Here is a 22840-nt window from a genome sequence, read left to right as displayed (position 1 = left end):
GGGTGCGGCCCTTACACGAGTGTGTACTGGTAATTAACATGTGAAGGCAACAAATCACACTGAAGAATAATATTAAAAGAAAGGAAAGTTAATTCGTGCACCTGAATAGGAAGACATAATGTCTGCTGTTGCAATGCAAACGATTCCGCTACCCTGTTTGTTTGCAGTAGGTATGCTAATGAACTAATGTGCTGACTGCATTGAGCCAGTTGCTCATGCAGCCACCCAGTGAAATGAATAGGGCATTGCAATGAAAGCAGTGCATATTGCATATTGCACTGATGTCGTCTCTGACAACTCTTTCTGCTGTTGTTGTGGGCAGATCTTCAGCTTGGCGTGGGACCCAGACGGTGTCTTGTTGGCCACCCTCTGCAAGGACCAGAAGCTGCGAGTGTATGATCCTCGGAGGAGTGAGCTGCCCCTGCGAGAGGGCCTTGGGCCCACAGGCACCCGTGGTGCCCGTGTCACCTGGGTGCTTGGGGGCAGTCACCTAGTTACTACTGGATTTAACAAGTGAGACAACTTTTTGTAACCTTTTAGTGTTGAAGCAGTACTGGTTTGCTGTGTCTAACCTGTACCATACCATATTGGTTTGGAGGGAATGTACTGTATTCTCTTACATTTATCATATTTACCGGAATGTATAGTGACCGCGATTGTAACTTGAGGGTCGACTTTGCAGTCACGTAAAGGAAAAACCGATAGACATGAATGTAACATGAAGAACAAGACCACAGTGTACAAAAAGATAGGTAGAAGGTAGAATATGGCTTTCACGTGCCCCTTCTGTTTCAAGAGAGGCACATAAAGGTTTTGAGACAGGACAGATACTATGAAAGTAAGCATGGAATCCTTCCTTACCGTCACCACAGTTGCTCTGTGCTTCAGAGGCCTTTACATAAAAACAAGACCTCCCAGTCGCACAACCGCACAGTGAGCCATGCCTCCCGAATGTCTATGATTGCTCTTGGCAACATATAAACAAGTCGTCGTCTTGCGCAAGGAGCCTTCGTAAAATTGCGCAGTAGCAAGTTCGATGTCGCTGAAAAGTGTGTTGGGTACCGATACCATGGGAAGCAGCGAGATTGCATTTTCGCATTCTGTGCCAGTGCCAAGCTCTGTGTGCACCCTAAATGGATTACTGCTGATGCATGTATAACACTGGCGGCACTGTGAACATTTAAGGAGTCGGCCGAACTTTAACCTTTTGGGTGCCAAGTTCCACTCTTAATCCTGGCACAGTGATAACCTGCATGATGCCACGCAAGAGCTGAAATGCTCTTCTGGCATTTAGCATTTCCAGAAATGTTTATTTGGGTATAGCATGTTTTGTTAGGTGCAGTCTAGTAACAGAGGAGCCATGTAGTCAACTGCACTGACCTTCATTAACGTATCTCTTGCAGGGTTTCTGAGCGGCAAGTGAGCCTCTACGATGCCAAGTCACTCTCTGCACCACTAACGACTGAGGGCATTGACGTCAGCCCAGCCATCCTTATTCCCTTCTACGATGAGGACAGCTCAACCCTGTTCCTCACTGGAAAGGTATGCATCGTGCTGCTGTACGAGAGGCACTTCTAATGCTGTTTGTTTAAATGTCACTACTGCAGTCTTGGTTAAAAAAAATTAACAGGTTGGCAGTGTAGCATTTGTGCCGATCAAAAATGTTATGAAAAGGTTGACATTGTTGACCGAACAGAGTTTCGGTGGTCAAAATGAATTGTAGCATCTGGCATGGCTTCCATCCCAGCTGCGGCAGTCTCATTTTGATGCAGGCGAAATGCTAGAGGCCTGTATACTGTGCAATGTCAGTACACAGAATTTCGCATGAGGTCCAAGCCTAGCAGCATCCGAATGTGATAGGTCCACACAATAAACATTGGGGAAGAAAGAGAAGAGGATGCCTTTTTACAGCTTTCCTGGCACTTTAAATTCTGTCTTGGGATAATTTGCCCAGAGATGGGGGTTTTGCCACGATGGGATTTGAGTTGACGCAATATTCGACCACTGCTGAATATTCTGAAATTTTCAAATATCAATTTCTCGCATCTGAATATGAACCGAATATCAAACTTATTCAATTTTTATTCGAAATTTTGAATGTTTGCGCTTATTTAAACAGTGAAATTTGCATTATTGGTATGCTTAGATGCATGTGCATACTGCGAGACGAATGATGCAAGGGAAAAGAAGTGGGCCTGGACATGTGATGCGGTGAACAGGTAACCGATGGTCTTTTAGGGTAATAGCTTATTCAAAGGGAAAGGAACTTGGCTGGGGTAACTGAAAATCATGTGCAGGGGTGAAAATGGTAAGTCTGCTGGGATAGAGTGGCCACAGCTGTCATATCTAATAGTCTGGGTGGTGATGACGGTGGCTCGTGTTGCTGCCAGTGACTCAAGTGGTCTTGCTATTTGTGTACAGGGGGACTCGACCATCTTTGCATTTGAGGTGGCCTTGGATGCCCCATACCTCTTTCCGCTGTCTCACTACAAGTGCGCTGGCGGGCCTCACCAAGCCGTGGCCTTCCTGCCCAAGGTGGCATGCAGCGTGGCCGACGTGGAGTTCGCCCGTGCCTTCCGACTCACCACCAGCAACGTAGAGCCGCTGTCCTTTCGTGTGCCACGACTTAGGGTGAGCATTTGCTAATCCGTCAGCAGCTTCCGCAAGCAGTGCGGACATGAAAATGTGGTGCCTAGAAAGCCGCGTTCATGGCAGGCAGGTTCCAGCCTTCACCTGTAATATCAACTAGTTGAAAAAAAAAAGTGGTTTCCTGGAGCTTAGAGCGGCACAGTAATTTCAGAGTACATGTGTAATGCCTGCCGCCATAGCATTGGAACGTTTATTTGCAATTTTACTCATTTAACATCATCGCATAGAGGGCTGAAGACCGAGCTGTGACTGAATTAGCTCTGTAGCCTCAGCCTAGCTAATGTAGGTACTTGGGTCCTGGAGTAACATGTTCTCAGCATCAGCACTTTGTGTGACACAGGCTTTCTCAATTTCTTGGGAACACAAAATCTACTCATAGTTACCCTTTGAAAGTCCTCCCTCCCTCTGTGTGCGTGTGAGAGAGAGTGAGTGAATTCAATGCGTTTCATTTCATCCTCACCTGGGGCAGCCTGCCAGGTGTATCGCCAGGCTAATATCTTCAGTTTTGATAAGAGTATTGCTCTCCCAGGAATCAGGGATTGGGTGTGAAGAGGTTGCAAGAGAGGTGTGACATCATCAGTGACTTAAGAGTCTGCCTATGCCTGTTGCTGTGTGTATTATTCTATTATGCAACATCTCCTGCTGCTATTGTTGGAGCCTAGATTTGATAAGGCTGCTACTAGCACGTTTATCAAGGAAAAAGCTGCTCACTCCATAGTAGGACTGACACCTTAGAGACAATGGCATACACGTTTAGACAATGCAGGCACTAAATGTGCATTCTTTGAGTTAGAAGTGGTCTAAGTTTATGGCAAAGCATTTTTCATCCTGCCTCCACCCAATTCCAAGCCATATTAGTAGGCTGTGGACTTTTCGGCGCTTATTTCAGAGAAAAATCGGCGGATCTTTTTCCGCATTTATTTGTTTGGAAAATAGGCATATTTCGGCTAGCTACATGGTGAAAACGCCAAAAGCAGTGTTCATCAACGAAAGAAAAACCGCAGTGTTCCCAAATGGGGTGATGGAAGTAAAGAGAATCAATTTTTTTACCTCATTGGTATTCACTATGCACAGTTGTTCACAGTAGCAAGCTTGTTGACTTCTTAGTATGCTTATATTGACAGTACCCAACTTCAGAAATGCATGTTTAACATAAGTGCATCAGACACTCGGAGCAATATGGGTTCGTCGCACGCCTGTAGTTTGCAAAACAACAGAGCGATGGCGACAGCATGTACAGCCTTTTTAAAAAATATATTTGGCCCAAGGGGTTTGCTGCTAACTTTCTAAGCCATGTAGTGGAGTGCTCTAGCATCCCTAGGCGTCCTCAGCACTAGAAAGGTGAGGGTGCTTCTCACCTTCTAGAGATTTTGACCACTGATGATGCAAAACAATCCCTGCTGCAGTGCCCACAAGCAAACCCCTTTGGCTGCATATTTTTGAAGAAGGCTGTATGTTTATGGTGGAAAGTTTAGACCTATCAGTGAAGCTTCTTTAGGCTGCCCAGAACCGCACTACAAGTCTGTAGTTCTGTCCGTAATGCGCTAATGCCTCTGGGTCCTCACCTCAGACTTCTCCAGGCCCAGCAATTTGGAGACCAATGTAAGGGTCACCTCTCAACTGAAAGTCGTAGTGGGTGTCCTGCTTTTCTGAGAACCTTGTAAGTGCTGCAAATATTCTGCAAGGTACATTTTTAGGTCCTCATCTACAGTGTTCATTAGGCTGCCTACACTTCAGTGGCCTTGTTCTGATGCCTCATTCCACTTCCTTAGCTGAGCAACAAGTTTTGCACCGAGGAGAAAACGCATCTTCTATGCGAGATACTTAGACTGAAGCGCCTTGATGACCTCAAGTAATGAGGCAGGTGTCTCGTACAGAAAGGCCATTCTCACAAGCTTTTGCGATCATTTTGTTTTTAGACAAGCGCTTTGGTCCTTTGTCACCTCTCTGACAGCGTAAGCACTCTTGAGAAAAGGTATAATTAGGTGCTAATGATTTACATCAGTACGAGCCTGATAGCTAATCATGGGCGTATCACCATGGAGAGGTTTTCAATGCATAATTGATAGAGAGCGTTGAACTTAAAGCTGCAATTTCTGGCAGCTCTGCTTGAGAGCAGAGTTTCAGTATTCTCCCGCGAGATGAATAATCATTTCACTCATGAGCTCTGCCGAATCCAGACTTTCTTCACCATAGATAACAAAAATTTCCCACCTTCGATTGCCTGCGCTTGGATGTTCGGCTGTACCCTTGCTCTGTTCTAAGGAGGAAACGAAGCCTTAGAATGTGAACAGTTCAGCACAGATTTGTCTCGTAGGGAGGAGAACTAAAGAACAAACGCTTGCTGCAATGTTGTAAATTTTGGTTTTAGATATTGGTGGTACTGTACTGAATGCCTACTCAGCATTTCTATGCTTTGAAGAGGAAACTATTGAGAAATTTCTTGGCAAAAATTGTCTGCCTGCTTCATCGGCATGCTCAGAAACCGCACTTTTCGGTTTTAATCGATCCTGCAGTTTTTTTTACCGCCGAGTGTTTATTGGTTTTTGTTTTGTTAACTCTGGAAAGTACACGGCCTACATGTGAGAACACAAAGTGCTTGCTTGGCTTTTTCATTCATTGTGAATGCGACTTTGCTGTCACATGGAGCACGAAATTCTAGATGAGTGTTGTCAGCCACCAGCTTTGTGTCTGCTTTGTTGTTTACTCCAAACTGAAGGCACACGCAGATGACAAACCTTCGTTTCTCTAGAGTTCATCCATGTTTCCCTCGAGTGACTTTGCTCTTTCTCTAAATTGTTTTTTTTTCTCCTTCCCTTTTGTTACTTCTTCCAGTCGGAGTTGTTCCAGGATGATCTGTTTCCGGACACACGCATAACCTGGGAGCCAACTCTGACAAGCGAGGAATGGTTCTCGGGAGTGACGCGGGCACCCCAGTTTGTCAGCCTACGGCCCGCGGATATGGAATGCTGTGCGTTAAGGCAATTTTTGCTATTCTGCTTTGAACTGCTGCTGTTAGCACAAGCTTGAAAACTCAATGCACGGCAGATTTCTTGTGATAAGCTGGACATGTTTGGGGTGTTTCTTGCAGTGTAGAAATGGTAGAGGATTAGCAAGAGTTGATAAGTTAATCACAGTAGAATTTCCTGTCATAAGCTGGTTATCTGTAACAGGGTGCAGTCTTGCAGTGAAATGGTAGTGGATTTTTGAAAGCTGATGAGTTGCGTTTTCCTTGTGTGCATCAAGCTCAAATCAGCACTGTTTCTGACTCACTAGCCATGGTCCCATGGAAAATGCAGTGGGCGTGCCTTGTAAGAGCACAGTTATCAAATTTAACATGTGCAGTTGCTTCTTAGTGTTTTCTGCTTGAGAGTTGCCTTCCCTGAGCATGGATTGTCATGTTTGTGTTGATGAGTGCGACCTTCCACATATTGAACTGATTTGTTCGTTGTTGTTTCATGCAATGCACATATTGGAGCCAGGTTCAAAATCTTAGCTGCCTCACTTTAGGACATTCAAAACATGTCTTGGCTGGTAGAGTTTAATGCACTTGTGATTTTGGAAAAGGTTTTCTTCAAGCATTCATTGTGCAAACTTATTGGGCTTTACCAGTGACTACATTAAAATGTGCCAAAAGCCCAGACTGCTCGCACCATGCACATCCTGTCGAAAATTGTCTGTAAAATGGCCTTGGAAGAGAGACATGGAGGGACGTGTACAGTAGAATCTTAGTGCTACAATCACGACCGACATGAATTTTGACATATAAATTCGTAAAATTCCCTGGCTGAATTGCATTTTGCACAATGTGCAAAATTTTGGGTGTGCAGAGCGCACTCCTGTGCCGCTACTGATGACAGAATGTCGGAGCTGCGACTACACACCCAGGAGCCTTCACATTGCAATGCCGTGATTGGAGGTGCACTCCTGCAATCACAGCAATCATGGCAGCAATCATAGCGTGGTGGTATGCAGTGCTCATTTCGAGCAGAGTGGTGGCTTGCGGCTTGCACATCACTGATTGATGCCATTATCATCTGTTGCGCAATGCGCACCATGAGCACGTATTTTGTTTAGCTTTTGACGGTGTGAATAGCTTTTGCGATTCCATGTGATTTGTATCAGCAAGATTCTACCGTAGTTCACAAATATGTTGCAGTTGGCAGTGCATGCTGGCTAAAGCCCCTGTTTGGTTGCCGCAGTGTCAGAGGCCCCTGATGTACGGCCCCCAGCCCCCCATGTTCCAAGGCTGCCGCAGGACGTCAGCCTCGATTTTGAAGGGGACATCACCCTCTCCAGTTCAGTCATTGAGAGCAACCGGGAGAAAGAGGAACAGGTGAGCATAGGCATGAGCGAAGAATTGCGAGATCAAGGCACGCTCTGCGAACTTGGAAGAGCACCAAGATGTTGTGCACTCTAAGCTAAGGCTTAAACATTTGCATTACACACTCGTCACCGACCTGTGAGTTTTAACCTCTCGTAAAAAACGCGCGCCTGACCTTCAGTGCTGGTGTTCAGCATGTTCGCGTTATCTCACCGCGATTGTCCGCCGTCTCCGCCTACCACAAAATTGCGGGATCGTGTCAAAGTGAACGATGCTAAGCGCCAGCGGCATGAACGCATCTGATCACGTGCGTTTGTTGACGATGGAAGGACAGACGGAGGTATATGAAATCTCGACTCTTCCAAAAAAATCTATTGAAACTTGAAACTTTTTTTCCCGCGTAATAAGCCCTCCCCCCAAACTCACGTCAGCTTTTCTGGGAAAAAATGTGGGTTCATTACGCGAATATATACGGTGTTCGCTTCGAAATTAATCACAGCTGCTGGGGTGGCTAAGTGTGGTTATGATGCTCAGCTGCTGACCCGAAAAACGTGGGTTTGATCCCCGCTGCGGCGGTCTCATTTCGATTGAGCCGAAATGCTGGAGGCCCGTGTACTGTGAGATGCACATTAATAAAAGGTGGTCGAAATTATCCGGAGCCATCCTCTACGGCGTCCCTTATAGCCTAATACCCCTGTCACACGGGCACTTGTAAGGCCTTGTAAGGGCACTTGTAAGGCATTCACGGAGGCTGCGTTCTAGCTCCTTTGGATTTGCCGTGTAGCAGTGCCACTGCTCCTTTTTGGTTTTCCTCCTTTAGTGCAATAAGACAACTTTACGGCAAAGGCCGTGAAGAAGTCCCGTGTGACAGGGGTATAAGTCACTTTGGGACGTTAGACCTTATAAAACCAAAACCAAATGGAAATTAATCGAAGAAAATTCCTATTTGCCTTTAACCAAAGTGCATCATTCACACAGGCCTACATTTGAATTTAAGAGAGCCGCATTTTTTATTCTGACTGTACCTTGGTTGGCTATGGTTTGGTGCAGATTATAAATTCCATGAAGTCCAAGATAAGCAACCAGCATGACGCGCTCCCACAGGACATGTTCGAAGGTGTGGATCCAAGGGAATGGGTGAGCACACACTGTTCTTAGCCTCATTCTCTGTTGTTTGGTGATTTAATGTTTTATTTTAATGTTTTAATATCTACATAACAGGATCTATTCTTCACACTATACTGTTCAGGATCGAAAAATCAGGTGGAGTAATGAAGTTGAGAAATTTGCAGACATAGGACAGAAGTGTTTAGCGTAGGATGCAAGTAACTGCAGATCTCCGGGAGTGGTCTCTGTCCTGCAGTTGGGTTGAATTGACCGCTGCTACTGCTGCTTGCCCCAACTTTTCTTGCATATGAGCTTTCCATGAAAGTACCGTTTGCGAACAACCGGATTATATTTGTCTAAGTAATCCACATGTAAGAAGGGTGCTCTATATTGTTTGCTCCAGCTCTTTTGCTCACTGCCTGTGAAATCAATAACCCGATAAGCACTTGCCGGCTGCAATATTGTCATTGCTGGCTCCAGGAAGTATTCAACACAACAGCGAAAGAAGGCCAGGAAGGGAACAAACTGTTTCACATTTTTTGGTTGTGCTGTTTGCCTAGAACAATGAGATCAAGGTTGCTGTACAAAAGGATTTTAGCATAGGCCGAACTAGCAAATGCAGTGCGAGTGAGAGCAAGAGAGATTGAATGCATATTGCGGCATGTTATTGGCCATGGACATGTTTTACATGCTGGGATTCATTTGTGTTGCAGTGATGTTTACAAAAATTGAGTTTTGCTACCAGGGCTTTGACTTTAAGTGAAATTTGAAAGATGACGCCTCCAAATTAAAATTCCGGAAAGTCCTTTGCCAGGAGTGAATCACTTTTCAGAAGTATTGCAGTGACATTTATTGTAGTGACACCTACAGAAAGCTTTTGCACAATTTCCTCATGGTGTCTTTCGAGTTGGAAACTTCGAGGGTCATAACAGTTTTCATCATCATCATCATAAAATATTTTTCTTAAAGATCCAATGGCTCAACATATTAATAGCTCTGTTGTTAGTGAAAATGGAAATTGTTTGTTTTTTCTTGCAATTTGGAGGCTATTACTATATAACAACTTCTGCTCGCAGGGCTCTTAACATGATTCAGAATATAGATGGTCCTCAAGCGTAATATTAGGTTTGATTGCGAGTATTTATGTCCAGCCTATTTATCTAGCTTTTTTTTTTGTCTGCAACTGTACCCAGCACCAGCTAATTAAATGTCGATGAAGCTAGAAGCGAGGAATGTATCTGAGCATTCTTTATTTCTACCAATGAAGGCAAAATCTGGCAGAGGTGTTTACTTCGGCTGTTGTTATTATCTTTCATCGCATTGTCCGTCATGGCCACCGATATCTTTCTCTGCAGGACGAAGATGAAGACTAGAGCAAACATCGCATGGAGCCAGGAAGCTGATAATGGTCCACCGTTGACCTCGTGAGGCCACGAAGTCGTCTTGTCACTAGCTTTGGAAAGCACTTTTATGCCAACAAAAAGGCTCAAGAGAAAATTGTTGTTATATGGTTTTGTTTCCATTTAAGTGATCACACACGTTTTTACTCCCCTTTTATAAGTTATTGCGATGCACTTAGGATAGCTTCAGTCAACTGCTATATTGTAAATTATGCACCTGCTTTTGCTCCCAGTGACCAAACACACTAGTGGGAGATATAAAATGATGTGCAAACTTCTTATGCCACTTTATTTTTTTTACCTTATGTGTTTGTTGCGAGTACAAAGAAACGAAGGCAGCAAGGTGATGCAATTGTTAAAAAATTGTGGTTTTGTTTGTTGGGGGCATTTTTCGTTTCCCTACGGTGCCAAAATCACCATTTTGCAAGGAGAAATGCTGTATTAACTCTTGCTCATACCTTTTACCTGAAATGAGTTTTAGTGACATTTTTTCTGATGCTCCGAAAAAAAGTACATGTTGATTTTTTAGATCTAGTTTTGTGTTGAAGCAGAAATGGAAATCATTGATTACAGGGAACACTAGAGCATAATTTAATGATTTAGCACATAACAGCTGACATTTTAATACTCATGGAGCGAATGTTCTTGGTTTGGTCACCATTTCCAGGTGTCATATACCATGTTTTATTGCTCACACTAATATTTTCTGTTTTCCTTAATGTTTTTGATCCCTTCGAAAGCATGCGAGACATGCCGGCCTCTGTACCGATTATGTAACTGTGATTATAATAAACACAACACGCTTGCACTGGATGCACGAGAACTGTCAGAGGCCGACCACATACTTAAGACACCTACAAAATTGTACGACTGCTTAACTAGTCACACACTAACAGTAGAGGTTTCTGATGACCTCTCGGCAAGTTAACTGGGCCATTGTATATTCCCTTCACAATTGTCCTGTTTGTAGGCCCAAAGTGCATGATTTTGGTCTGACAACATGGCCAATAAAAGTATTTTGAAAGCAGTTTTGCTTCGATTGAATTGAGAACTGTTTCAACCTGACGTCTAACGGAGACTAACTGCTGTGTTGTTGGCCAATCTGGCTTGCTCGAGCAGTGAACTGCTGTGAAAAAGGCATGGATTTCGATGCTATTGGTAAATCTTACCTAGAAAATTAACAAATGCTGTTTCACCCAGCTATAAGGTAGGTGTCTGAAGTGCCTCTCACGTTGTGAAAACCGTGCAGGCATAATTTTTTTTTTTTTCACTGGGCATTGACCTGATCCAATGAAGAGCGAATGCACATTTGTAGTTGACATGTGTCCCACCACAGTGTGTGCCGCCATTCTGCACCAAGAAAAACTGCTTAGGCCTGTTTCGTGTGCTTATTGCTGCGTGCATCTTTGGACAGAATTCTATACATTTGTTCCTAGAATTGTGCATAATGGTTCTAGAAGACACTTTTTATCTGTTCACCTAGCAGGTATTGTGCTGGAACACTATCTGGGCCTTCTAAAGTACTACTTTTCAAAGTTTTGTGTTCGCATTAGGAACAAGTTAAAGAAAAATAGAGGGAAGTGTTATTTATATCTGGTACCACATGCAATAAAGGTAGGAAGGGCAGCTTGTCAATGCAAAATGTACAACTTTATAGAATCTGACAAGGTTTGCAAGGTAGTTAACTGGCTATAAAGTGTACCTATGAAAGAGGTGAACAGTAATCAAAACGGAGAATAGCATCTGGCAGCTTCGATTTTTTAATGGTTTTAAGAATGATTGATAGCTGAGCAAGTTGATAATAGTTCATTGTGGGTGGTACAGCACTCGTCCGTGTTGTCTTCTACTTTGTATTTCATCTTTTTCACGCTGTACCACCCGCAATGATTTAATGTTTTGAGCAACACTTGCTATTCGGCTAGTTGGTCTTCCATAATCTTTGATAAACCAGCGCGAAAAGACAACGGACAGAGTAAAAAGACTGCAATGGCGACGGAAGTGTGGAACTATCGGCTCTGTTTTGCTATCGGAGGAGAACCTACCTGACACACAATTCCAGATTTGAATCGTGCAGCCTAGCTTTTACCATGTTTTGGTTTTCGTAATGTTCGCCTCATTTTCTTCATTTTTAATGCCCTTTATCAGTTGCTCATAGCATTATTGATTGACTTTTAACTTCATTGTTCTTTTTACCGTGTTGCCTTATTGGCCTTTTACGTCTTTTACCATTTCTAGCTTTTAAGAACATCTTTCATTTTTATCCCCATGGGCTTTCGTAGTGTTTCTTGTTGGCTGTTCTTCGCAAATTTAGTTTTAGCCTTGAAGAGTCATAGAAAGCAGCTTTGCAGATTTTGCTGGCTAGTGCCCCTCTTTCTTTTATCTGCTCAAAACAAATTTTTTCTAGCTGGCGCACGGTTTGAGTCTTTCATGGCATCATTGACTAGAGTGAGAGAAGAGTTGAATAATTTTTCAGATAGAAGACAATTTTGCAAGTAGTACAACTTCATGCACACAACCTAGTGGCTTAACATTAAACCATTGTAGGGCCAAATGTTGGGTCGTTGTGAAAACAGTTCCTAGTCTGTGCCTGCAGTGTGTCCTTTTTTCGTCATGCTTTGTGCCCTTGCTTGCGCTTCATGCTACATGAAAAGTTGCTATGTTCAGCCAAAATGCAAAATCTGTGCATTGCTAAATAAGGCAGGTGCAATGTCTACCAGTGCAGATGCCCTCGATCGTACAGTTGCTTGCAGCAATTCTTTGGGGTTGGGTTTTTCGGTCGATCCACCTTTGCAATGACAGATGCAAATGATGCTTAGCCAAAGCATAAACTGGTTTATTAGCAAATGCATTTAGCTCGCAGAATTTCAGCCACTGGTCAGCATGGGCGATGGGGTGCACTTTATACAATACAAAGATCTTTCTGGTAAATTTCTGTGAGCACATAGTCATCTGGAATGTCCAACCCTGTCCCTGGGAATGAGCCGAAGTTCTGACCCATGCTTGAGAAAGATGTCGCCTGCACAGAGAAGGGCAAATGTCTCCGAGACAAGAAAAAAAAAGCACTAGCAGCCAAATAACGGCGCCGAAACAACCATACGAAACCCGCACCTGCAGATTGGCTGGGGTTGATGCCAATGCCATCGTCTGTTATGATTGCACTGGTTGCGGGTGGCACCTTGAACTGTGAGAAGAATGCCACAGACAGAAGAAATTTTACAAATCAACAGACTGCAGCAGTCATGAGCCGAGGCAATAGTAATTCATTACTTTCCGGCAGCGTGTTCTCGCACGCCCACACAGCACTGGGCGAATTAGTCCCATGCTTTCGCTTATTTGGCACAGTGTCAAAGTGAAAGAAACTCACTTCCTCGGCGGCGAACTTGAGGACTGCAGTGAATGGCGTGGCCTCTGGAACGCTCAGTCTGAAAGAAATGTAATTTCCATTTCGCCATTCAACGCGATCGGCGACATATGTCAAGGTATTCAGCCGACGTAAGCTCAATTCCGAGGGATCCCGTCAACGAGGCCGATTGACCACGTCAAACTTGTTTTAAATCAGCAATTCAAGGCGTCAAAAGTGGTAGAGTTAACCGATAAATACCCAAATAAACCTGGAAATCGTCACTTACACTTTGAAAGGAAGCTTGGGATCCGACGTTAATGTAATCTTGAACGTAACCTTGGACCTTCAGGAAGAAAAACAGCATTAGGTAAAAAGAATGCTCTTGATCATTACTTATTACCGTAGCGGGCAAGATTGCAAAAATATGCTGGCATAGGAACGCTTACATTTTGGCTACAACTCCCTTGGCACCAAGCTGGCACCAGCGGCAGAGCGTGTAAAAAAAAGAAAAAAAAGGGTCAGCTGCTCATGTGGTTGCCAAACCGTTTGAGGCTTCCGCTAGACGAAACCAAGCGCAGTTTTCAAATAATATTAACTTACGATGACTGTTCTTAACTTTGCAGTTATGTCTTCAATAATTACGTTAGCAACTCGCAGAACTGCACAACCAAATGCGAATTCGCGATATTTTGTTGACTTAAAGAAAGGAGGGAGAGAGTGAAAAACAATGGGCGCTTCGTCAGCTGCGCTGCTGGTACGGCGCACGTTGCCCGTGCACGTTTAGTCCTCCGTAGAGTGGTAGAGTTAACTGTCGTGGTGGCAATATTATGTAATGTATGCGACATGCTAGGCCATGCTCATTGGCTCCGTTGCAGTCACGTGTGAATGAGACTGTGGTGACTTTTTTTTTTTTATCCAACTTTTACTCACTGTGGCACACCGGCAGCCTTTGGCTCGCTAGTTTCGTTTTCATTGCAATCTACCTGCGCAGGCACGCAGGGACGCAGGTTTCTCCGGCTCGGTGTTACGTCGGCTCTTTTTTCATCCCGGTGTTCTTTGAAGACTACTAGTGCAGTAAGTCGCGCTTGGCGTCATTTGTTTTCCTGTTTTCGTTTTATGTGACGCCCCTAAGATGTGCTGCAATTTTTTACTGCTACCGACTGAATGAGCTCCCTACCGTGAGTGTAGTACCATGCTCTCCGAATTAAGTTACCATACGTCGGTGAATACTGTTATCCGCTATCCTTGCAGTAGCTTCTGTGAATTATTAGAGAAAATCATTCATAAGCAAATTTGACCTGCTATAAACTGCGTCGTACTGGGTAAGGCCAGCTTCCTTGCTTGTACTATACGTCTCTGCTGCCTCCGCGAACGATGCGGCGTTCCATAATTTTGTTTTCCACAGAGGCTTCCACCAATATGACGCCACAGATCTAGAATCACCGCTCGTGACGCTACCAGAATATCGAAGTTTACGCTCGTTTTAAATGTCTTTTGCCCACCGCCAATTTCTTTTGTCCACCGCTTTAATACGACAGCCTGCGAGAGGATGAAAATGATTCCACGGCGTTTGTTCCGCACGGAGCGCATTCGTTGAATGTCACGTGTGCTTTTTCACGTGCGCGTGGAGCATTCTCTTTTAAGCTGCGCGGGGCGTTGTGTGTGTGTGCGCGCCCGCTAAGAGGCGGAAATGGCCTTGACACTGAGTGCCACTTCTTAATGGAAAGTGCGTTCACTCTGGTAAACGCGTTGCGCGTGATAAGCGTCTGGAATGGCAGACAAACTCGCGAAATGATGCATTTTGACTTCACATGCATGTGCTCAAGCTAACGGGATGACAGCCATAATTATGATGCATCAAAACTTTTGAAGAAGGCCGGGACAGAACAATTGACAGCGTATTGTTCTTGGAAGCCATTTGCCTACATTGTTTCGGCGTCGTTTCAAGCTGGAGAGGTATTCGCAGACGTTTGGTTCTCATAGTCACTTATTGCGCCTATATGTGCTGAAACTAAATTAGAGATCAACATTTCAGGTCAGTGAAAACTATCAAGTTTTTGTTGAACCTGCGCAAAGCCAAGTTAAAGATATTAGTTTCTAAATTTGGACAAAGGTGTTTTGAAGTGTGCACCATTGTTTTGTATTAGCTAGTATCTAATCGTTTATGTTAGTTCTGTGTTGTGAGGTACTTGAACATTTACAGTGTATTGCTGAACTTTTTGCAGTATTTAAAAGAATTAAATTTTCTTTCAATTTGAAAATTTTTATAATTATACACAGATGCCGCATATGTAGGGTGTGCCGTAGTAAAGTGGAAAATTTCTGCAGTGGTTTTTCTCGTAATAAGCACTTATACTTAGTTTCTAGATTATGTTCTAGACAAACAGGCCAGAATTAATCTTGGTATGGTATGTGGGGTTGAACATCCCAAAGTAGCACACGGGCTATGAGATATTGGCTACGAGAGGGTTTTCGTTGAGGGGTGCAGATTAATTTCGAGCATCTCGGGTTCTTTAATGTGCCCGACATTGCACAGCACTCAATAGTTTTGCATTTTTCCTTCCAGGCTGAAATTTTGTTTTTTGTGGGACACTGGGCATGCTCTGGTACCATCTGTGTAAAGAATGTGAACATTGATTCTGGGGCTTCTGTGAAGTTTTATCACAGACTTGCTTTTTAGCTTACAGGAAGATAAAAAAAAATTCACCAAGGCAGAGTCTGCACACCTGTGTTGGCATTGACTACACCTGTGTGCAGCTGGGAACAAACACAGCAGCATTTTATGCACTCGCCACTCCAGCTGTGCAGTGTTTATATTTCACAGCTGTTTCTTTGTGGCATGCAAGAACCTTTGCAGAAGTGCAATCTGTTCAGAAATGTTGTAATCAAGTGCTGGTTTGCTGTTCTGTGGGACTACAGTTTGAATTTAGTGCTAATGCTGCTGCAAAATATTTTTAAAATCGTTTTTAGGCTCAAAATAGCAGCTCAGTAATTGGTTTTGTATTGAAACCGTGTTTACCCCAATTAAAGATACTGTTTTTTGGGATGTAGGAAAATTAAACTTCAGCGAAAGCAGTAATGTTGCTTGCATGCATAAAAGTCTTCCTTCCACTCTTCAGTGCGCAGTTCACATCACTGAGTCAATAAATGTCAATTTCAAAAGGTGTCACTTGGAAAGCTCTATTTAAAACCATATAATGGATTCTGACCTCTATAAAATGAAGTACATCATATTTTTTTCCTGCTTGGGCATTTTATGTTACATCTTTCAGTATTGACGTGTCAGCATGAAAGTGAGATTAACTGTGCAAAACTGAATTGTCCTGCTTCATAACTTTGCAACAGCGCAGCACAATGAGAACAAGAGTGAGAAGTGACACAGAGACTGCGCTTCTCGCTCTTGTCCTCATGCTGCGCTGTTGCAAAGTTATGAAGCAGTACCAACTTACCCCATCTTCCGTTATTCTACTGAATTGTCCATTGTATGGAACAAGCTTCATCAAGTTATTATGTAGAAACGTACGCATTGAGGGGAAAATTTTCAGCCATTTTTGTATTTATTTTCAGCTTTTTCTCCACAATGTCAGTCATGGATGGATTTTGCAACACTTCATTTTGGGTAAGTACAGTGTCCACACTGAATGAATGAATAAACATTTATTGCCAGAATGATGGTTGGAGCTGTTGTGGGCAGGGCCCTTAGTCCAGGGCCTATATTGGCTTCTGCTGGCTTCTTGGCGATGGTGAGCAGCACCCCGTGGTCTTCTAGGGAGATGCTGGCAAGCTTCACCTCCCATTGCTCCAAGGCTGCATCAGGCAGCTGAAAGTTGGGGGTGGGTTTTGTGGAAGAACAGTTCCCACATTGAAGTGAACTGATTTTTTTTTTTTACACTGGGATTCACCAGCTTGTAGCAGACTAGCTTGTGGTTCATGCGCAAGGATCACTTCATTAAAAAAAAAAAGGGCTTTTTGGAGCTCATGTGTTGTGTTAACATATTCACAATGCCTTGTGCCAGTGTAACAAGGTAATACTGTACTTTCGTGTTAGTAGCCGGTCAAGGTAGAGTGGCTAATTTGTCCATTGACCTGACAACTCTTGACAAGTGTATTCACTCCTTTAACTCTGCTTAGGAAAGATCGCAGCAGGCTTTTCAAGGGAATGGCGCATCAGTTCGTAAATTGGTTTCATTTTCATTTTACATTACATGACATTTTCTTTCACTAGATAAAAATAGCGCATTACTGATAAAGGGTTCCTTGTGAATTGGTATGTTTTGTTTCGTTTATGGGGGTTTAACGTCCCAAAGCGGCTCAGGCTATGAGGGATGCCGAAGTGAAGGGCTCCGGAAATTTTTACCACCTGGGGTTCTTCAACATGCACTGACATCACAGAGTACGCGGGGCTCTAGAATTTCGCCTCCATCGAAATTCGACTGCCGTAGCCGGGATCGAACCCGCGTCTTTCGGGTCAGCAGCCATAACCGCTGAGCCACCGCGGCGGCAATTGGTATGCTTCACTACACACAGTTAGAATTAAGTGATTCTTCAGGTATGAGGTGCTTCTAGCATTTTTTTTATTCAAAAAGAAAGACTTCTGCAACTAACAACCATTGGCATGCTTTTCGCTATATCATACTGCTTGCAGGTTAGGAAAATGCTCCATGCTTTGGTACAGTGTGTTCAGCTGTACTGGTTGGTCACATATTACTGAGAAAAGAAGCTGACAGCTTAAGAGGTTGGTGAGGGAATTGTATTATTGCAGTGGAATTGGTTAAAAAAAAGGCTGTCCATTTTATATTTCATTTATATGACAGATCTTTCGCCTCCTTCTCATTATTTGATCTTGGATTCACTCCATTTTTCTCACGTCATCGGATTGAATGCTTAAAGTTCTTGCACACGCTAATTAACTCTTTAATGTGAGTTTCTTGGCTACTATTTAAAATTTTCTATACCATCATCATTAAGGAGCTATCAAAAACTAAACATTTCATCATTAAGTCTATGTTTGGCTTGTTTAAATGGAGTCTTTTGTTTCCATACACTATGGAAATTTGGTATGCCCTACTCGTACTGTGTTTTTGAAATAATTTTTAGATACAGTGATTTATACCTGATATGTTTGTACTGTGTGTTTCCTTTGGCCTTCTTAGTATTATATATGTTACAGATAGTTACGACTTGTTTCTGCATTTTTATCTCCTCCTGCTTTAGCATCGTGTGAGGCTGTGAAAATAAATGAAATAGTACTCTTGATCTGCACACTCATGATTGCTAAAACTCACCAGTGCTAGGAAGAGATGTGGTGCAGAGTTTTATTTGAATTTGCAAATCAATTTCATGCCTGTCACAGAGCTGGAACTTATTGCTCTTTTTCAGCAACTGCCACTTAAAAAGTAAAGAGGGAATTCTGTGTGTTGTGTTCTTTGATATGAAAGTGCAGGCTGTGTTTTGGGTGTAGTGTGTGCAGTGCTTTTTTGTCATATAACTGAGAGGACTTGCAAGGTGCAGGTATCTAGGCCTTTTTTAATTCTACAGTGAACACTGTTCCTGTCTTAGAAGATGTATGTCTTCTGAGGCAGGACTGGTACTCATTGTTAAATCCAGTAAGTGCCGAGGGACAGTGCCTAAAAAGCTTCCATGTCCCCATTTTTCAATGAGTTGTGCTTCGTGTGAACACTGGCACTGTACTGATATACCGTATGGGAGGTCCCATCTTCAAAAAGCAATCTGAACAAAAAATTGTAATGATATTTTTGTATTTGAACTTGTTACAGTGAGTACCCTCAAGGAAACTAGACTCCCAGCATTGTGTTATTGCCTCTGGCAGAACTCCGTCCATTCTGATGATCTTTTTGTACTTGAGCTTGTTACATTGGGTACCCTCGAAGAGACTGCTGCCGTAATGTGTGTCATTTCTTTGCTGGACCTTCACTATACATGAGCACTGCAAACTGCACAGTAAAGAAAAAATGTGTGCACTCACTAAAAATGCTTGTTTTGTGTCTTGTAATTCACACTGTTTGTTTAAGGCATGTATTGGCTTTGTCGCCTTGACGCCTTCTTCAATGGATGATATTGTTTTGTTTCGTTGTCACAAAACATGAAGCATATGATGAATTGTGAGTTTTATGTAGTTCATCCAGGCCACCATGTGTCTCCCTTGTGTTTAGAACTCAAGCGCTTCCTGGGATACGGAGCTGCCCAGCGTGAGCCCCTGCTTCCGTCACACGGCGCTTGTCTGGTTGCCCTGTTCAGTGGCCTGGTGCCTAGCCCTGTTTGAGGGATGGTCCTTGGGTCAATGCAGCAGCCATGCCTTCCCCTTCAGTGGCCTCTACATCTCTAAGCTAGTGAGTTGAACCATGTATAGCTTCTTTACCACGCATGTAATTCTCACAAACACACTCAAACATAACTAATTCCATTGTTTATTAAGCACTAATATTTAATGTGCCCTGTTGCCAACCGTGGAGAGATTTACAGCCAATTTGGCATCCCGCTCTGCTCTTACATTCTTTTGTGTGCCGGACCCCCCCTTTTTTTTCTCTTACTGTGAACTTTTTTACGCAGTTTTCTTTCGGGCAAGCTCTAAATTTGCTGGCTGTTCAAAAACCTGTCTGAAGCCAGATTTTCATAAGAGAGCACAGAAAAAAGATGTCTGCTATGCGTACCTTTAACGGCATGATGTGTGCAAATTGTTAATGTTTGCACTGTGTTGTACTTCAAAGCTATGCTGCTAATTGGTGTAATGCACCCCACACCCTATGAAAGCACAAACTCTCTCTCTCTCTCTCTCTCTCACTCTTTACTTCTTACTTCTAATTCTTTTGAAGATAGTTTTATTACTGCTTGTCATTTTCTGCGGATTTTTACAAACTTATCTGAAAGTTATATAACCAACAGACATGATTAACTCACTCATTCAACTGTGACAATGCAGAACCTCGATAAATACTTATTTGTTTCATTTCTTCAGAAAAAATGTCATCATGTTATGAGCCTGTAGTGATTTTTTAAAAATGAGAAATTAGCACTTCACCATCATTTATCCTTTCATTGCAGAAATTTTAAGCATTTTTCATAGCTTCTGCTTATTTCTCGCTGTTCACCCAGCAGCTTATCAGTGCCTTTGTGTTGACTTAGATACCCATCTCCACCAGACTGGCTGCTTGTTCCTTGCTAGTTCTTTACCTGAATTTTAGGGCTATGCTTAGCCCTTTCACTGTCATATCCGAGATAATGTGTGTGCGCTGCTACTGACTCACTGACACTGTAACATTCACTGGGTGCCGCTGACACCTCAGTGACTAGTCAGCCCGGGTCTGCTCATTTTGCTTTGAGCTTACTCCACTAATCCTATGCTGAGAGAGCACTGGAGGCCTTTTAAACCTTTCATGCTGGTTCACCTAGTTGGCCCGCAAGTTTTGGTTTTGAAAACGAGCGGCGCACAGTAGTACCTTGCCGCATTACTTCATCTCGATTTGCTGCCTTGCGTGTATAAATATAACAAATCTGTACGTTTGATGAACAAGGGGATACATGAAGCTGCGATGAAATGTCCAGTAATGAATTTGAATCTGTTCAAAACCACGCAGCTAGACTCATCCACTCAGATTACTCTTGTCGTTGTAGTGTCACTGCCATGAAGTCTAAAGTTAACCTACCTGACCTCGAGATGCGGGCAAAATCTACAGACTTGAGCCTCTTTCACAAATTTTATCACTTATTTCTCGCAGATTTTAAACCAGCTCATCACTTCTCCCTTCATATCAGTCACACTAAAGCTGTTTGACCACCTCACGCACCTGCATTCTTTGTCCAGATAGCTGTCGACTGGAATGGCTTGCCTGCTGGATCCGCACTGCACATTAACACAGTTCATTTTAAAAACACCACTCAAAATGTTATGCTCTCAACCCAGTGTCATTCATTTCGTATTAGTATTTTGTATTGCATTTTATTCCCCTCATGCAATACCCCTATTAGGGGCATTTGAGGTTTACAATAAGTAAATAAATAAATAAACAAACTGACCTGCAAATAAACCCAGTGTGGGGTATGCATGTATCAAACAAACTCAGCAGTGAAAGGGTTATTCTTGCTGTTTGCAGTATTCCTAAGTTGGATGAAGCACTGCACAAATTTGAATACAGCGACATGAATTAATCTGATGCATCAGTTACTTTTTACGCCAACAGTTATAAACTCACTTGTGTTCATTTATCCTAGCTTAACTAGATTAAGGCATTTCAGTGCCAGAGCAATAGCTGGGCTGAATGCGATATTCAGCTTTGTATGCACAAACCTCGTGCTCTCTGTCCTGCTCAACTTCACTAGTGCTGTGGAACTCCAGGCATTTATCCTTGTTTAATTGGTGAAATGAATGGCACAGTATGCTACCTTGAGAGCTAGCTGAGGAATTGCTTACTATCCAAGTAGATTCAGTGGCTTAAAGAATAGCAGGTTTATCAAAACATTAGGTTATATGTTATCTTTTTGGGTTTTTTGTTGGGCGGAACTGAGAGTTCCATACCTAGTTTTCTGATCAGGCTGTGCTCTTGTGTTGCAGGTCTTTCTGGCACTGACGTTTGCTGTTTGCACAACAAAGCTTGTGGTTTCTTCACTGCTCTACCTTCAACACGAAACAGACCTCGCAGAAGTGGCTGGAGTATCTGTAGTTCTCTGCACACTTGTAGGTTATTCCTCTGTTCCGGAACCTGCATGCTGCCTCAATTACATAGCTGTGTAACGCAGTGGCAGTACAGTTGCTGGGGAAAAAGTATGAAATAAAGATGTGAGGGGTGTCAAATAATGTGACAGCCATGAGTTTCAGCTTTAGGAGTATGTGTAAGTGGGATGTCGAAAAAAGAACGTAACAAGAAAATGTATTCAGGCCTTCAGTTGTGAGTGTATTTGATGGTAACAGGGACAGTTAAATTGGTCGCATGGTCCACTTGGTCATGTGACCAATAATGACAGTGGATCTTGTTATGTGATGCCACTATTTCGTGTGGATGACGAATGTGAGATCTTGAGGCAGGCCAGCTATAACAGCTGCCGCAGTAAAAATGTTTCTCCTTCATATTACTCTAGGTTCGAAGGTTTTGCAGCCTACAGGCCTCCATTGTGGGCCTTTGTGAAGTTTTTGTTGTTAGAAAGTTAGCACACTGAATTTAGGGACCAGATATAAAGGGGCATCTATATTATTGAACTTCTTCAAAGTGCTCTAAAACTAATTTATGAGAGTTCCGAGGGGCTTAAACATCTTGGTTTAGTGGCCCCGAAAAGTGCTCAACATATTTCATGAGTAGCATCCTTTATGACTAGAAAATGTAAAAATGGTATTCAGTTATTGTGTAGGTGATTTTATTGAAATTCAAATTTGACATAGGCCTGACACCTTTGTGTCAGTGTATAGGTATGTGCTGAAGGTTTGCAGTTGATAGACCACTCTAACGCAGTGCCTTTTCATGGTTGATGGCTGTCATGGTGCAGAGGCCTAATTCTTATTATTAATTGTAATTCATGACACTGTGGTAATACTACATGGTCTCTGCTTTGCTGTTATATTCATAGCGTCGGCAGAATCGTAAGGTTCAGTTTCTCTCTACAGGTCCTTGTGATGGCCCTGACCATGTGGGCGAGATGGAAGGGGCTGAGATCATCTGTTGCCATCCCTACATTCTGGCTCATCTTCGCCTGCTGTACAGCAATCACATGTTACGCAGACATAGTCGATTTCAATTATGTGAGTATTTCTTCTGAGACCTTGATCAGCTTACTTTGTGTTTAAATTTTGTAGGCGCTTTTGTGGCTCTAAAAGGGCTAGTTATTTATAGTGACATCGTGTTGATGCCTTGTGGCGTCATCTGAATGCAGTGATATTGACTGGGCTTGTTAGTTTTGGCAGTTGGGCTCAACATTTTTTTGTATTTTTTTGTTTTGGAGTTGGTACTGAATACTAATAGCATGCAGCATGTTAAGGCTGGAAGTCTGTCATGTCTTTCCTTTGCAACT

The 22840-nt window shown here is 43.0% G+C and overlaps 3 protein-coding genes across 6 annotated transcripts in view; 2 read left to right on the top strand and 1 right to left on the bottom strand.

The window, feature by feature from the left end:
- Positions 1–10507, top strand: part of pod1 (coronin) — a 38449-nt gene extending 27942 nt beyond the window's left edge. For both annotated transcript variants that reach the window (XM_077663028.1, XM_077663029.1), the window contains exons 19-25: positions 323–513; positions 1404–1542; positions 2422–2631; positions 5485–5620; positions 6852–6985; positions 8024–8110; positions 9436–10507. In XM_077663028.1, coding sequence (XP_077519154.1) covers positions 323–513; positions 1404–1542; positions 2422–2631; positions 5485–5620; positions 6852–6985; positions 8024–8110; positions 9436–9453 — 915 coding nt within the window. In that variant the 3' untranslated portion in view covers positions 9454–10507. The remainder of the gene's footprint in view (positions 1–322; positions 514–1403; positions 1543–2421; positions 2632–5484; positions 5621–6851; positions 6986–8023; positions 8111–9435) is intronic.
- A 1785-nt stretch (positions 10508–12292) lies between these two features.
- On the bottom strand, positions 12293–13406 carry Ufm1 (Ubiquitin-fold modifier 1). The gene is made up of 5 exons (XM_077663027.1): positions 13270–13406; positions 13110–13166; positions 12845–12902; positions 12589–12661; positions 12293–12496 (listed from the first exon to the last, which is right to left on the bottom strand). Coding segments are annotated over exons 1-5 (261 nt in total). The 5' UTR covers positions 13272–13406; the 3' UTR covers positions 12293–12425.
- Positions 13407–13542: 136 nt separating this feature from the next.
- Positions 13543–22840, top strand: part of LOC144129112 (multidrug resistance-associated protein 1-like) — a 58919-nt gene continuing 49621 nt past the window's right edge. Inside the window, exons 1-5 of one of the 3 annotated variants that reach the window (XM_077663025.1) lie at positions 13543–13897; positions 16391–16442; positions 18997–19173; positions 21393–21515; positions 22437–22571. In XM_077663025.1, the coding sequence (XP_077519151.1) occupies positions 16404–16442; positions 18997–19173; positions 21393–21515; positions 22437–22571 (474 nt within the window). In that variant the 5' untranslated portion in view covers positions 13543–13897; positions 16391–16403. The other 2 variants (XM_077663023.1, XM_077663024.1) reach the window with 2 other exon arrangements.

This window comes from Amblyomma americanum, chromosome 4 (assembly GCF_052857255.1).
Source record: "Amblyomma americanum isolate KBUSLIRL-KWMA chromosome 4, ASM5285725v1, whole genome shotgun sequence".
Classification (NCBI taxonomy): Eukaryota; Metazoa; Arthropoda; class Arachnida; order Ixodida; family Ixodidae; genus Amblyomma; species Amblyomma americanum.
This window is presented reverse-complemented; position numbering and strand designations above follow the sequence as displayed.

What these genes read in the sequence shown, in the direction of transcription:
- Ufm1 (XM_077663027.1), bottom strand. An exon ending in CCCAAGCTTCCTTTCAAAGT is followed by an intron (nt 12,903 to 13,109) that starts GTAAGTGACGAT and finishes CATTTCTTTCAG; the next exon opens with ACTGAGCGTTCCAGAGGCCA. An exon ending in CAACCCCAGCCAATCTGCAG is followed by an intron (nt 12,497 to 12,588) that starts GTGCGGGTTTCG and finishes TTCTCTGTGCAG; the next exon opens with GCGACATCTTTCTCAAGCAT.